General features: G+C 49.7%; 1 protein-coding gene across 2 annotated transcripts in view; it reads right to left on the bottom strand.

Moving 5' to 3' along the window:
- mertka (c-mer proto-oncogene tyrosine kinase a) overlaps positions 1-15,951 on the bottom strand; it is a 158,996-nt gene that overhangs the window by 35,340 nt on the left and 107,705 nt on the right. Inside the window, exons 9-10 of one of the 2 annotated variants that reach the window (XM_055636313.1) lie at positions 6,521-6,671; positions 4,549-4,678 (exon numbers count right to left, since the gene is read on the bottom strand). In XM_055636313.1, the coding sequence (XP_055492288.1) occupies positions 4,549-4,678; positions 6,521-6,671 (281 nt within the window). Of the gene's footprint in view, positions 1-4,548; positions 4,712-6,520; positions 6,672-15,951 lie in introns of both variants that reach the window. The other variant, XM_055636311.1, reaches the window with a different exon arrangement.

Genomic DNA, 15,951 nt, shown 5'->3' on the forward strand with positions numbered 1-15,951 from the left:
CTTGGCAGGGAGAGAGTCAGAAGGCGTAACCGGATATCAAACTGGAAGGAAATCCTGATCAGGCTATCCTGCAGAAAACCCTTTCTCCAGCACACAAGCCAACCAAGCACAATATAGGTGGAGGAAGGCCTTTGTTGTAATCTCTTTCGTTTTGTTTCATTTAGTCTAGATACAGCGTGGAAACAGGCCCTTCAGCCCACCCAGCCCACACGGCTCAGCAATAACCGAAGATCTCCAAGAAAACCCACGCAGGTCACGGAGAGAGTGTACTAACTCCGTACAGAGATGGAACACGGGTCTCCGCCGCTGTAAGGCAGCAACTCTACCGCTGCGCAACCGTGCCGAGTAGGTAGCTTTAAAGTTGAAGGGTGATGTGTGGGGCAAGTTCTTGACAGAGTGGCAGACGTACTGGTTTGTAGCTTGACTGGCTTGGTATAAGTGTAAATTGTCCCTGGTGTGGGGTGGTGTAAATGTGCGGGGATCGCTGGTCGGCACGGACCCGGTGGGCCGAAGGGCCTGTTTCCGCGCTGTATCTTTATACTAAAATAGATATGCCCCGTTGTATTTCAGTTTGGAAACCTGGAAAAAAGCTTCTGACAGTCTACTCTACCTAATGCAACAGTTCACCCTTGCCTGGATGAAACCCTGTCTGCTAGTTCTCTGCCCATATCAGTAACTTAGCTACATCCTGCTTATATTTTGACAACTTTCTGCACTGTCCGACACTCATAAAAACATAGAAACATAGAAATTAGGTGCAGGAGTAGGCCATTCGGCCCTTCGAGCCTGCACCGCCATTCAATATGATCATGGCTGATCATCCAACTCAGTATCCCGTACCTGCCTTCTCTCCATACCCCCTGACCCCCTTAGCCACAAGGGCCACATCTAACTCCCTCTTAAATATAGCCAATGAACTGGCCTCAACTACCCTCTGTGGCAGAGAGTTCCAGAGATTCACCACTCTCTGTGTGAAAAATGTTCTTCTCATCTCGGTTTTAAAGGATTTCCCCCTTATCCTTAAGCTGGGACCCCTTGTCCTGGACTTCCCTAACATCGGGAACAATCTCCTGCATCTAGCCTGTCCAACCCCTTAAGAATTTTGTAAGTTTCTATAAGATCCCCTCTCAATCTCCTAAATTCTAGAGAGTATAAACCAAGTCTATCCAGTCTTTCTTCATAAGACAGTCCTGACATCCCAGGAATCAGTCTGGTGAACCGTCTCTGCACTCCCTCTATGGCAATAATGTCCTTCCTTCCAGATTTGGAGACCAAAACTGTACGCAATACTCCAGGTGTGGTCTCACCAAGACCCTGTACAACTGCAGTAGAACCTCCCTGCTCCTATACTCAAATCCTTTTGCAATGAAAGCTAACATACCATTCACTTTCTTTACTGCCTGCTGCACCTGCATGCCTACTTTCAATGACTGGTGTACCATGACACCCAGGTCTCGCTGCATCTCCCCCTTTCCCAATCGGCCACCATTTAGATAATAGTCTGCTTTCCCGTTTTTGCCACCAAAATAGATAACCTCACATTTGGCGTCTGAACATAAATATAGACAGGGCTTTACCTTGCACTGAACCGTATTCACGTTAGTCCCTTTGTCCTGTATCTGTGCACTGTGGACGGCCTGATTGTAATCGTGTATTGTCTTTCTGCTGACTGGTTAGTACGCAACTGAAGCTTTTCACTGTACCTCGGTACACGTGACAATAAACTAAACTACACTGAAAGGTTTGCAGCAGAGAGGGAGGCCCATTCAGGCCACCAGACTCTTGTTGGCTCAAGAACAGAAATGTCTTTAATTTCTATGCAACCATTGCTCCAAGCTTTCCAAGTGAGGTTGATTTGCTCTCTCTGTCAAGAACAGTGTTTGGAGTCTTACAAAATTCTAACTTCTAAGTCATTTGACCTCTGTTTTGTTTCGTTTAGTGAAGAGATACAGCGTGGACACAGGCCCTTCAGCCCACCGAGTCCGTGCCAACCTGCAATCCCCGCACATTAACACTACCTTACACACACCGGGGACAATTTTACACTTACACTAAGCCAATTAACCTACAAACCTGTACGTCTTTGAAGTGTGGGAGGAAACCGAAGATCTCGGAGAAAACCCACGTAGGTCACGGGGAGAAGGTACAAACTCTGTACAGACAGCGCCCGTAGTCAGGATCGAATCGGGGTTTCTGACAGTGTAAGGCAGTAGCTCTATCACCATGCCACCGTACCGTACTATGCTATTTCACCCACAATCCACAGACGCTCATTCATCAATTAAACACTTAAACAATGAAATAGGCAAATGGAACTAGGTTCGATGGGGCAGTCTGGTTGGCATGGATTAATTGGTCGAAGGGCCTGTGTACGTGCTGTATGACTACAACTCTATGCATATTAATCTCAAAATAATTGGAATATATAGTTTTATGACATATGCTGAGAGAATGGAGCAGCTGGGCTTGTACACTCTGGAGTTTAGAAGGATGAGGGGGATCTCATTGAAACATATAAGATTGTTCAGGGTTTGGACACGCTGGAGGCAGGAAACATGTTCCCAATGTTGGGGGAGTCCAGAACCAGGGGCCACAGTTTAAGAATAAGGGGTAAGCCATTTAGAACGGAGGCGAGGAAACATTTTTTCTCCCAGAGAGTGGTGAGTCTGTGGAATTCTCTGCCTCAGAGGGCGGTGGAGGCAAGTTCTCTGGATGCTTTCAAGAGAGAGTTGGATAGGGCTCTTAAAAATAGCGGAGTCAGGGGATATGGGGAGAAGGAAGGAACGGGGTACTGATTGTGGAAGATCAGCCATGATCACATTGAATGCTCGACGGGCAAGAATAGCCTACTGCGGCATCTATTGTCTATTTTCTAGTGAAGTGAAGTGAAGAAAGCGAATGGTATGTTAGCTTTCATAGCAAAAGGATTTGAGTATAGGAGCAGGGAGGTTCTACTGCAGTTGTACAGGGTCTTGGTGAGACCACACCTGGAGTATTGTGTACAGGGTCTTGGTCTCCAAACCTGAGGAAGGACATTTTTGCCATAGAGGGAGTGCAGAGAAGGTCACAGACTGATTTGGGTGTCAGGAAATCTGAGAAAGACTGGATAGACTTGGTTTATACTGCTCTAGAATTTAGGAGATGAGAGGGGATCTTATAGAAACTTACAAAATTCTTAAGGGGTTGGACAGGCTAGATGCAGGAAGATTGCTCCCGATGTTGGGGAAGTCCAGGACAAGGGGTCACAGCTTAAGGATAAGGGGGAAATCCTTTAAAACCGAGATGAGAAGAAGCTTTTTCACACAGAGAGTGATGAATCTCTGAAACTCTCTGCCGCAGAGGGTAGTCGAGGCCAGTTCATTGGCTATATTTAAGAGGGAGTTAGATGTGGCCCTTGTGGCTAAGGGGATCAGGGGGTATGGAGAGAAGGCAGGTACGGGATACTGAGTTGGATGATCAGCCATGATCATATTGAATGGCAGTGCAGGCTCGAAGGGCCGAATGGCCTACTCCTGCACCTAGTTTCTATGTTTCTATGTTTCTATGTCTATTGAATATTCAAAATTGATATAAGAATTGCTATGTTACAAGATTACACACAGTAAACCCTGGTCCATTCAATCGCTCCAGTTTTTAATCAAAAATAAAGAGATAATGTACTGGAGTAACTCCGCGGGTCAGGCAACATCTCTGGAGAACATGGATAGGTGACGTTTCGGGTCGGGACACTTCTTCAAAATTATCTATATGAAGAGGGGTCCCAACTCGAAACGTCACCTATCCATGTTCTCCAGAGATGCAGCCTGACCCACTGAGTTTAGATTAGAGATACAGCGTGAAAACAGGCCCTACAATTTACTATTTTTGTCGAAGCCAAATTAACCTCCAAACCAACACGTCTTTATAATGTGAGAGGAAACCGAAACACCCAGAGAAAATCATAGAAACACAGAACATAGAAAATAGGTGCAGGAGTGGGCCATTCGGCCCATCGAGCCTGCACCGCCATTCAACATGATCATGGCTGATCATCCAACTCAGTATCCTGTACCTGCCTTCTCTCCATACCCCCTGATCCCTTTAGCCACAAGAGCCACATCTAACTTCATCTTAAATATAGCCAATGAACTGGCCTCAACTACCTTCTGTGGCAGAGAATTCCACAGGTTCACCACTCTCTGTGTGAAAAATATTTTTCTCATCTCGGTCCTAAAAGATTTCCCCCTCATCCTTAAACTGTGACCCCTTGTTCTGGAGTCATCGCAGTCACGGGGAGAACGTGCAAACTCCGTACAGACAGCACCCGTAGTCAGGATCAAACCTGGGTCTCTGGCGCTGTGAGGCAGCAATTCTACCGCTGCGCCACAGTGCCGCACTACCAGCTACTGCCAAGTTACTCCAGCACATTGTGTAGTTTTTTGGTCGACCAGCATCTGCAGTTCCTTGTGACCCAGATTTCTTACAAATAATTAAATTCTCTCCACCACAAACAATTTTCAGAAATGAAGTTAAGCAAAATAAATGGCGTATTTAAGCAAAGATACGAACCCAAAGCGTGTCTCCTTCTCTCGTCTTTTGACCGCGGCGTAGAAGATTGCGGCAAAAATAATTATGCCGCTGACGCAAATTATTCCAATCAGGACGGTCATCGAATGATCATCGTTACGGTCACCAGCGGCTGTAGCAGTGGAGAATGGCAGAACATTCTCATCTACAATCAAACAAAGTGGAGGAAAGTAGCTTCGGATTCAACACGGATTATTTATCTACCATCATCCCACAAGGGTAGCGTTCATTCAGCAAGCCATGTTCATCAGACAAGTGATGCAGCTCTGTAGGACTGTGGTTAGGCCACGCTTGGAGTATTACGAAGGTAGACACCAAAATGCTGGAGTAACTCAGCGGGACAGGCGGCATCTCTGGAGAAACGGAACAGGTGACGTATCGGGTCGAGACCCTTCTTCAGACACGATTATTTCCGTGCAGTGTCTGAAGGAGGGTCTCGACCCGAAACGTCACCCATTCCTTCTACCCAGAGATGCTGACTGTCCCGCTGAGTCACTCCAGCTTTTTGTGTCCATCTGCAGTATTTAGTTTGGAGTCTGCGCCGACCAGCATTCACCCGTACACTGGTTCCACCCTACCCTATACCCTGGGAACAATTTACCAAAGCTAGTTGACCTACAAACCTGCACGTCTTTAGAGTGTGGGAGGAAACCGGAGCACCCGGAGAAAACTCACGCAGGTCACGGGGAGAACGTACAAACTCCGTACAGACAGCACCTGTAGTCAGGATGAAACCCGGGTCTCTGGCACTGCGCGGCAGCAAATCTACCGCTGCGCCACCGTGCTATGCTGGGGTGTGGCAGGACAATGCATGGCACATAACAGATGGACATGCTAAGGAGGTTTTTGATAGGAAGGTAGTTGGATCAAATGCCAGAGATAAGGGGAGATGGTGTGTGAGGTTTGAAGACTTGCGTATTGTGAAGCCAGATGGAGCAAGGAGGGGGTTGGAGGGGAAAGCAATGTGGGAGTCTAAATGGAGCAGAGGAGGGGTGAGGGGAGAAACGGGAGGGGAGAGGGGGATGGGGGAGGAAAAGGAGGTTGAGGGGGATGGTAGTCAGAGAATACCTAAAATTGGAACATTCAATGTTCATGCCGTTGTGTTGTAATCTACCCGTGAAATATGAGGTCCTGTTCCTCCAGTTTGTGTGTGGTCTCACTCTGACAGTGGAGGAGGCCCAGGGCAGTCACGGTGGCGCAGCGGTAGAGTTGCTGCCTTACAGCGAATGCAGCGCCGGAGACCCGGGTTCCACCCCGACTACGGGTGCTGTCTGTACGGAGTTTGTACGTTCTCCCCGTCATCTGCGTGGGTTTTTCCCGAGATCTTCGGTTTCCTCCCACACTCCAAAGGCGTGCAGGTTTGTAGGTTAATTGGCATGGTGAATGTAAAAACTGTCCCTAGAGGGTGTCGGATAGTGTTAATGCACGGGGATCGCTGGTCGGCGCGGTCCCGGCGGGCCAAAGGGCCTGTTTCCGCGCTGTATCTCTAAACTGAAAACTAAACTAAAAAGATGTTATAAGAATAGTTGAAAATCAGAATTGATCCAATCTCAATTAACTCAAAGAAGGTCAGGTATGACACACTTAATCCCCTGTATTTGTCCCTCTCATAGTATCATGGATTGATACAGTGTGAAACAGGCCCTTCGGCCCAACTTGCCCACACCGACCAACATGTCCCAGCTACACTAGTCCCACCTGCCTGCGCTTGGTCCATATCCCTCCAAACCTGTCCTATCCATGTGCCTGTCGAACTGTTTCTTAAACTTTGGAATAATCCCAGCCTCTACTACCTCCTCTGGCAGCTTGTTCAATACACCCACCACCCTCTGTGTGAAAATGTTACCCCTCAGATTTCTATTAAATCTTTTCCCCTTCACCTTGAACCTATGTTCCTCTCCTACGCCTGAATTCCACAACATTGCTATTTGACGCCACACACAGCAGTATTTACCATGATTTGCAATGAACACATGCAGTGGTTTGCTGTACGGCCCAACTCCCGTTTTGGTGAATGCAGCCACTTGTACCTTGTACGCAACATTAGTTTCCACGACATGAATAGTGTAGACCTGCCCGTCATCTTGGCCAAGTTGTTTTATAACCTGGAAACGACAAAAGACAAAGTAAAGATGGTATCGGGGGTAATTAAATGAAACTGAATGGAATTTCACTGTACCTTATTTGGTACGTGACAATAGACTGGCCTTGATTTGAGTTGTATGTAAAAATGAGATTGTCACTGTACATGTGCGGGTGGTGGGTGTATGGAACGTGGTTCCCGAGGAAGTGGTTCAGGCAGGTACGACTGCATAACAATATTTTAAAGGCATTTGAACAGGTACATGGATAGGTCAGGTTTAGAGGGATATGGGCCAAATGCAGGCATGTGGGACTAATGTAGCTGGGAATTGGGTAAGCTGGTTGGAGTGCCTGTTTCCGTGCTGTACGATTACAACAGTAAAGAATCGTTGAACTATGAATAATCTCTTGTCCGGGGAGATCGACTTTGATGCCACCACAATCCTTCCCATGGTCTCCCCGCTAAACATTTTGTCACCTCGACCTCTGAAACCCCACGCCTCCCGGGATGCCACAGAGAAGTTGGGCGGTGGAGCCTCGCAGGTCAGTGGGGCCTAGTGGGTCAGTGGGGCCTAGTGGGTCAGTGGGTCAGTGGGTCAGTGGGGCCTAGTGGGTCAGTGGGGCCTAGTGGGTCAGTGGGGCCTGGTGGGTCAGTGGGGCCTAGTGGGGCCTAGTGGGTCAGTGGGGCCTAGTGGGTCAGTGGGTCAGTGGGTCAGTGGGGCCTAGTGGGTCAGTGGGGCCTAGTGGGTCAGTGGGGCCTGGTGGGTCAGTGGGGCCTAGTGGGTCAGTGGGGCCTAGTGGGTCAGTGGGGCCTAGTGGGTCAGTGGGGCCTAGTGGGTCAGTGGGGCCTAGTGGGTCAGTGGGGCCTGGTGGGTCAGTGGGGCCTGGTGGATCAGTGGGGCCTAGTGGGTCAGTGGGGCCTAGTGGGTCAGTGGGGCCTGGTGGGTCAGTGGGGGTGGGTCAGTGGGTCAGTGGGGCCTAGTGGGTCAGTGGGGCCCAGTGGGGCAGTGGGGCCTAGTGGGTCAGTGGGTCAGTGGGGCCTAGTGGGTCAGTGGGGCCTAGTGTGGTCAGTGGGGCCTAGTGGGGCCTGGTGGGATCAGTGGGGCCTGGTGGTCAGTGGGGCCTAGTGGGTCAGTGGGGCCTAGTGGGTCAGTGGGGCCTAGTGGGTCAGTGGGGCCTAGTGGGTCAGTGAGCCCTCGTGGGTCAATAGACAATAGACAATAGGTGCAGGAGTAGGCCATTCAGCCCTTCGAGCCAGCACCCCCATTCAATGTTATCACGGCTGATCATCCCCAATCAGTACCCCGTTCCTGCCTTCTCCCCATATCCCCTGACTCCGCTATTTTTAAGAGCCCTGTCTAGCTCTCTTTTGAAAGCTTCCAGAGAACCTGCCTCCACCGCCCTGAGGCAGAGAATTCCACAGACTCACCACTCTCAGTGAGAAAAAGTATTTCCTCGTCTCTGTTCTAAATGGCTTACTCCTTATTCTTAAACTGTGGCCCCTGGTTCTGGACTCCCCCAACATCGGGAACATGTTTCCTGACCACGTCTTTGGATTTGCACCATGGACTTTGATTTTGCACTATGAATAGTTACTATTATGACTTTATTGGCCTGATTATTATGTCCTTATCTGTGTGTAGTTAGTTTGTGATTTTTACTTTAGGGACTAGGGGGCAGTAACAGGCCCTTCGGCCCAACTCGTCCATACCGACCAAGATGTCCCTTCTACACGGACCCCACCTGCCCGCATTTGGCCCATATCTTTACCTTGGACATACAGCGCGGAAGCAGGCCCTTCGGCCCACCAAGTCCATGATGACCAGTGGCCACCTGCACATTAACACTACCCTACACACGCCAGGGACAATTTAGAATTTTAACAAAGACAATTAGCCTACAAACCCGCACGTCTTTGAAGTGATAGAGTCACAGAATGATACAGTGTGGAAACAGGCCCTTCGGCCCAACTCGCCCACACCGGCCAACATTGTCCCAACTACTCTAGTCCCACTTGCCTCAATTGGTCCATATCCCTTCAATCCTGTCCTATCCATGCACCTGTCTAACTGTTTCTTAAATGTTGGGACAGTCCCAGCCTCAACTACCTCCTCTGGCAGCTTGTTCCATACACCCACCACCCACTGTGTGAAAAAGTTACCCCTCGGATTCCTATTAAATCTTTTCCCCTTCACCTTAAACCTATGTCCTCTGGTCCTCGATTCCCCTACTCTGGGCAAGAGGCTGTGTGCATCTACCCGATCTATTCCCCTCGTGATTTTGTATAACTCTATAAGATCACCCCTCATCCTCCTGCACTCCATGGAATAGAGTCCCAGCCTACTCAACCTCTCCCTATAGCTCACACCCTCTAGTCCTGGCAACATCATCGTAAATCTTTTCTGAACCCTTTCAAGCTTGACAATATCTTTCCTATAACATGGTGCCCAGAACTGAACACAATATTCTAAATGCGATCTCACTAACGTCTAATACAATTGCAACATGACCTCCCAACTGCTTTACGAGTACAACTTCTGTACCACAGTGTGGTCATTTGGGCCTCATGGGTCAGTGGGTTGGTGGGGACTAGTGGGTCGGTGGGGCCTTGTGGGTTGGTGGGGCCTCACGGGTCGGTGGGTTGGTGGGGCCTAGTGGGTCAGTGGGGCCTTGTGGGTCAGTGGGTTGGTGGGGCCTAGAGGGTCAGTGGGGCCTAGTGGGTCAGTGGGGCCTTGTGGGTCAGTGGGGCCTGGTGGGTCAGTGGGGCCTAGTGGGTCAGTGGGGCCTAGTGGGTCAGTGGGGCCTAGTGGGTCAGTGGGGCCTAGTGGGTCAGTGGGGCCTAGTGGGTCAGTGGGGCCTAGTGGGGCAGTGGGTGGGGCCTTGTGGGGCCTAGTGGGGTCAGTGGGGCCTTGTGGGTCAGTGGGGCCTTGTGGGTCGGTGGGGCCTTGAGGGTCGGTGGGTTGGTGGCGCCTAGTGGGTCATTGGGGCCTAGTGGGTCAGTGTGGGCATTTGTGGGTCGGTGGGGTCAGTGGGTCAGTGGGTTGGTGGGGCCTAGTGGGGCCTAGTGGGTCATTGAGGCCTTGTGGTTCCCATATTGTGGGTCGGAGGGGTCAGTGGGTCAGTGGGTTGGTGGGGCCTAGTGGGTCAATGGGTTGGTGGGGCCTAGTGGGTCAGTGGGGCCTTGTGGGTCACCGGGTGGGCCCAAGTGGGTCAGAGGGTTGGTGGGGCCTAGTCTCAGTGGGGCCTTGTGGGTCGGTGGGGCCCTTCTAAATTGGTGGGGCCTAGTGGGGCCTTGTGGGTCGGTGGGGCCTTGTGGGTTGGTGGGGCCTAGTGGGGCCTTGTGGGTCGGTGGGTTGGTGGAGTCGGTGGGTCAGTGGATCCTTGTGGGTCGGCAGAGGCATCTGGAGGGGATGCTGTGGGAGTCGATGAGGGCCCTGGTTGGGGTCAGCGGCCGATGAGGGTGACGTAGTCGAGGAAGCCATAGGATGTGCAGCCGGGGACAAAGGTGTGTGGGGGGAGAGGAGGGAATAGAACAAAGGTAGACCTGACGCGGGGTACTCTGTAACCTTGTCGGTGCCCGCCCTTTATGTGGCAACTATTGGCATACCTTGCGTAAACAAGCACTGTAACGTCACCTGTGACAATAAAGTATTCATTCAGTCAGTCATTCCAGCATGGGCCTCACATCCACAGTTCACGAGAAGGTGGAGGTTCGCAGATCTACCAGCACATTCGAGAAAGGGGCCGGCTGGAGGCCCACAGTTGCCCGGGGATTCCCTGGATCAGGCATCGCTCATTACAACTAGAGCAACCACTTTGGAACGAAAACATGGCGTCTCTTGAATGTGGGATCAGAGGACTATTTCTGTACAATTTGCTGATCTGGGATGTGCTTATGTGTGGCAGAACCCGACTGGACTGTTTGTAAAAGAATGTCACTGTGCGTTTGACATATGTGACTTCCAATCACATCACCATTGGGCCATTCCCCTACTCTGGGCATGCGTGCAACACATATTCCCCTCAGCACGTACCTCTCTGACATTTTGCCCCATCCTCCCATCTCCACCACCTTCCAATCTTTCCGCACAGCCCCCTGGTTACCCTCTCAGTCCTCCCACCCAAATCACAAATCTCCCCAGGTACCTTTGCAACCGCACAAGATCAACGCCTATGTCCCTACACCTCCCCCCTCACTTTGCTCTAAATGCGGACCCCGACAGTATCGTGAAACCAAGCGCAGGCTCGCCGATCGTTTCGCTAAACAACTGCGCACAGTTCGCCAAAACCTATCTGATCTCCCGGTTGCTAAACACTTTTAACTGCCCCTCCCATTCCCACACTGGCCTTTCTGTCCTGGGCCTCCTCCATTGGCAGAGCGAATTGGAGGAACAGCATCTCATATTTCACTTGGGCAATGGTAGGAACATTGACTTCGCTAACTTCAAGTAACCCTTGCTTTCCCTCTCTCCACCCGTCCCTCCCCCTTCCCCTTCCACAACCAGTCTGACTGTCCCCCTGAGTACATTTTATCTCTCTTTGCTTCGTTGTCACCTTCTCCTGGCTATCAATGATCTATTCTACATTTTCCTTGATCCTCATCGTCTTTGATGTCTCGTTCTCACACCTTTCTCTTCCTTATCTCTGTATCTCCCTCTCCCCTGACTGAATCTGAAGAAGGATCTCGACCCGAAACGTCACCCATTCTTTTTCTCCAGAAATGCTGCCTGTCCCGCTGAGTTACTCCCTCACTCTGGGTCTTGTTTTTACATAAACCTCCTTGAATCCAAGGACACAAAGTGCTGGAGTAACTTGGGGAGTTCAGGCAGAGCATGGATAGGTAATGTTTCTGATCACACTTCTGATCAGTCTGAGGAAGGGTCCCGATTCAAAATGTCACCTGTCCATGTTCTGCAGAGATGCTGCCCGACCCGCAGAGATACTCCAGCACTCTATGGCGTTTTGTGTAAACCAGGTTCCTTGTTTCTAGATGAGATGATTTAAAAAGGAACAGCAGAATGGATCCTGAATGTCGGATTAAAACTTGGTGTGAAAAGCCGCGAGCCGAGATTTGAGCTGTTAACCTTCTGACTCAGAGTGTGTGCAATGTGTTAACACATGAGTCATGCACGTCAAGCATCATTTAACAAGTGTTTTATCAACATGGAGATTACAAAATTAGCCGACATTCCAACCCTATTTCCAAAATTCCTCGTAAGGCCTTGGCTCAAGTTCCAAGAAAACCGCGATACATGCCAATCAATGCAGCAAATCAGGGCAGCACGGTGGCACAGCGGGGAGAGTTGCTGCCTTATGCCCCTGTCCCACTTAGGAGACCTGAACGGAACATAGAAGATGCGGAAACTACTTTCGACCATTAGGGAGACTGACAAAAACCTCCTGGGACCATCTGGGAACCGCACGGAAACCTTGGGTGGGGCGCAAAGTCCCCAGAGGTTTCCGTTCAGGTTTCCTAAGTGGGACAGGGGCAATACAGCGCCAGAGACCCGGGTTCCATCCTGACTGTACGGAGTTTGTACCTTCTCCCCGTGACCCGCGTGGGTTTTCTCCGGGTGCTCCGGTTTCCTCCCACACCCCAAAAACGCGCAGGTTTGTAGGGTTAATTGGCTTTGGTAAAATTGTAAATTGTCCCCAGTGTGTGTAGGATTGCGTTAGAGTAGTGTGCACAGACTCGATGGGTCGAAGGGCCTGTTTCCATGCTGTATCTCTAAAGTCTGACAGTGCACCATAACTAAACGTGGGTTGACCCACCTGTTGGGAAGATTGTACGTGCGGTCGATAGCTGCACTTACTCATCACTAGTTTCCCTCAGCTACAGCTGATATTAAGATGCCATTGACTCAATGACACTGTGTGGTTTGCAGCTGTCTATGCACACGATATTAGTGTCTGCTTTGGCCAGCAAAGTCCGTATTTAGCAATATTATGACATTTCGACATGATCATTTCACACAGAGGATGGTGGGTGCATGGAACGAGCTGCCAGAGGAGGTACTGTAGTTGAGGCATAGACTATCCCGACGTTTAAGAAACAGTTAGACAGGCACATGGATAGGACGAATTTGGAGGGATTGGGACCAAACGCATGCAAGGTGGGACTAGTGTAGCTGGGGCGTGTTGGCCGGTGTGGCAAGTTGGGCTGAACGGCCTGTTTCCACGCTGTAACACTCTATGACTATGACTCTAATTGCTACTGGAGATATTTTATATTCTCCAAGTTTGTCCAATGCAAGAAGATTATAGGACATAGAATAGTACAGCACAGGAAGAAGGCCCTTCGGCCCACGATGTCTGTACCGTACATGATGCCAAGCTAAGGGCGGCACGGCGGTGCAGAATTGGGTTATTGCCTTACAGCGCTGGAGACCCAGGTTAGATCCTGACGACGGGTGCTGTATGTACGTTTGTACGTTCTCCCTGTGACCGCGTGGGTTTTCTCCGGGTGTTCAGGTTCCCCCCCACACTCCAAAGATATACAGGATGCAGGTTAAATGGCTTTGGTAAAATTGTAAATTGTCCCAAATGTGTAGGATAGTATAATGTACGGGGATTGCGGGTCGCCGCGGACCCAGTGGGCCAAAGGGCCTTTTACTGCACTGTATCTCTAAACTAATCTAAAGAAAACAAAACTAATCTCATACGACCATAGGTGGCAATTGCCGAGTGTGAAGGAGTGGATGAGAAATCATAGACCGTGTGTGAACGGGTGATGGAGGGCCAGCATGGATTCGGAGGGCCGAAAGGCCTGATTCCAAGCGGCTTAGCTCAACCAAATAAAACATCGGAGCAGTATTCGTCCATCCGGCCCATCAAGTTTGTACCACCATTCAATTACATCCAAACTATTTTTCCCTCTCGATCTCACTGTCCTGCCTTCTCCCCGTAACCTTTGACATCTAGGCCTGTCTCACTTAGGCGATATTTTAGGCAACTACAGTTTGTTGCCACATGTTCGCCGGGAGCCGTCTCCTCAGTCGCGCAGAAAGTCCTAGCGTCTTTCTGGTCAACGCTAAATTTTCAACATGTTGACATTTTCGGCGTCAGTGGGTTTGACGCCAATGAGCGTAGCTTGACTTAACCATATAACCATATAACATATAACAATTACAGCACGGAAACAGGCCATCTCGGCCCTACAAGTCCGTGCCGAACAACTTTTTTTTCCCCTTAGTCCCACCTGCCTGCACTCATACCGTAACCCTCCATTCCCTTCTCATCCATATGCCTATCCAATTTATTTTTAAATGATACCAATGAACCTGCCTCCACCACTTCCACTGGAAGCTCATTCCACACCGCTACCACTCTCTGCGTAAAGAAGTTCCCCCTCATATCACCCCTAAACTTCTGTCCCTTAATTCTGAAGTCATGTCCTCTTGTTTGAATCTTCCCTATTCTCAAAGGGAAAAGCTTGTCCACATCAACTCTGTCTATCCCTCTCATCATTTTAAAGACCTCTATCGTCCCCCCTTAACCTTCTGCGCTCCAGAGAATAAAGACCTAACTTATTCAACCTATCTCTGTAACTTAGTTGTTGAAACCCAGGCAACATTCTAGTAAATCTCCTCTGTACTCTCTCTATTTTGTTGACATCCTTCCTATAATTGGGCGACCAAAATTGTACACCATACTCCAGATTTGGTCTCACCAATGCCTTGTACAATTTTAATATTACATCCCAGCTTCTATACTGGCGACAACCTACGACTTCTCCTGTCATAGGTTGTCGCCAGGATGACGTGGGTTGTCGCCAGTTTTTCAGTGACCTGCTACGACCCTGACAGTCGCAGGCAGTTGCCTAAAAAATAGCCAAGTGGGACTGGCCCATTTGTGATCAAGAACCTATCATTCGCCATTTTAAAAACAACCAATAACTTGACCTCCACACCCTGTCTGCGGCAATTTATTCCACAGATTCACCAGCCTCTGGCCAAATACATTCCTCCTCATCTCCATTCTAAAGGTTCATCCTGTTATACTGAGGCTGTTGGCTCATCTGCATGCACACGGCGCATATCCCTCCCTTCTAAAAGCCACTTGAAGGCCACTATCGTCTCTGCCTCCACCACTGCTTGGCAGCTCATTTCAGACACCCTCACATCCACATAAAACCTGCAAAACAGGAGGTTGGGAGCATTTTGTCGGGATGCATCACAGCTCGGTTTGGGAACAGCTCCATCCAAGGCCCCAGGAATTTGCAGAGAATTGTGGACGCAGCCCAGACCATCACACAAACCAACCTCCCTTCCACCGACTCCATCTACACTTCACGCTGCCTCGGCAAGGCCAACAGCAGAATCAAGGAACAGTCTCACCCCGGACACTCCCTCTTCTCCCCATCGGGCATAAGGTACAGAAGTGTGAAAACGCACACCTCCAGATTCAGGGACAGTTTCTACCCAGCGGTTATCAGGCAACTTAATCATCCTACCGCAACCAGAGAGCAGGTCTCGACCCGAAACGTCGCCCATTCCTTCTCTCCAGATCCTGCCTCACCCGCTAAGTTACTCCAACATTTTGTGTCTACCTTGTTCGGACTTTACTGGCTTTACCTTGCACTAAATGTTATTCCCTTATCATGTATCTGTACACTGTAAATGGTTCGATTGTAAAAGCCCTGTCCCACTGTACGAGTTCATTCAAGAGTTCTCCCGAGTTTGACCTGATTCGAACTCGGAGATTTACGGTAATGGCCGCTCGTCGGTACTCGGGGCTCTCGTGGACATTTTTCAACATGTTGAAAAATCTTCACGAGTCTTCCCGAGCTTACCGCGTTTCCCGAGTACCTGCCGTTAGCATTACGAGCCGCTAAGAGACGTCCCCGAGCTCCGACGTACCCGCTACGTTCATTCTACGTTACCACGTGCTTACCACGAGCTTGATTTTTTTTTTAACTCAGGAGAGCTCTTGAATGAACTCGTACAGTGGGACAGGGCTTTTATCATGTATTGTCTTTCTGCTGACTGGACAGCACACAACAAAAGCTTTTCACTGTACCTCGGTACACGTGACAATAAACTAAACTAAATTAGTCTGACCGTCTGCCTGATCTATGCATCTCAATCATGAATCATTGTATCAAGTAAACTGCGATAATAAGAAGGAAACTAAAACGTCTGAAGCAATTTACCAAAATGTCACTTGCTAATGAGTCATCGTACTCAATCCCACAACTAAGGGTGGTGGACACAAGACCATCGATCAAGGCGTTTACTGGAAGCTAAGCCCTCGTAACAAGCGGTAAATCGCATTGTGCACTGCGTGGCATTTAGTCACAGAGTT

Source organism: Leucoraja erinacea, chromosome 5 (genome assembly GCF_028641065.1).
Source record: "Leucoraja erinacea ecotype New England chromosome 5, Leri_hhj_1, whole genome shotgun sequence".
NCBI classification, from domain to species: Eukaryota; Metazoa; Chordata; class Chondrichthyes; order Rajiformes; family Rajidae; genus Leucoraja; species Leucoraja erinaceus.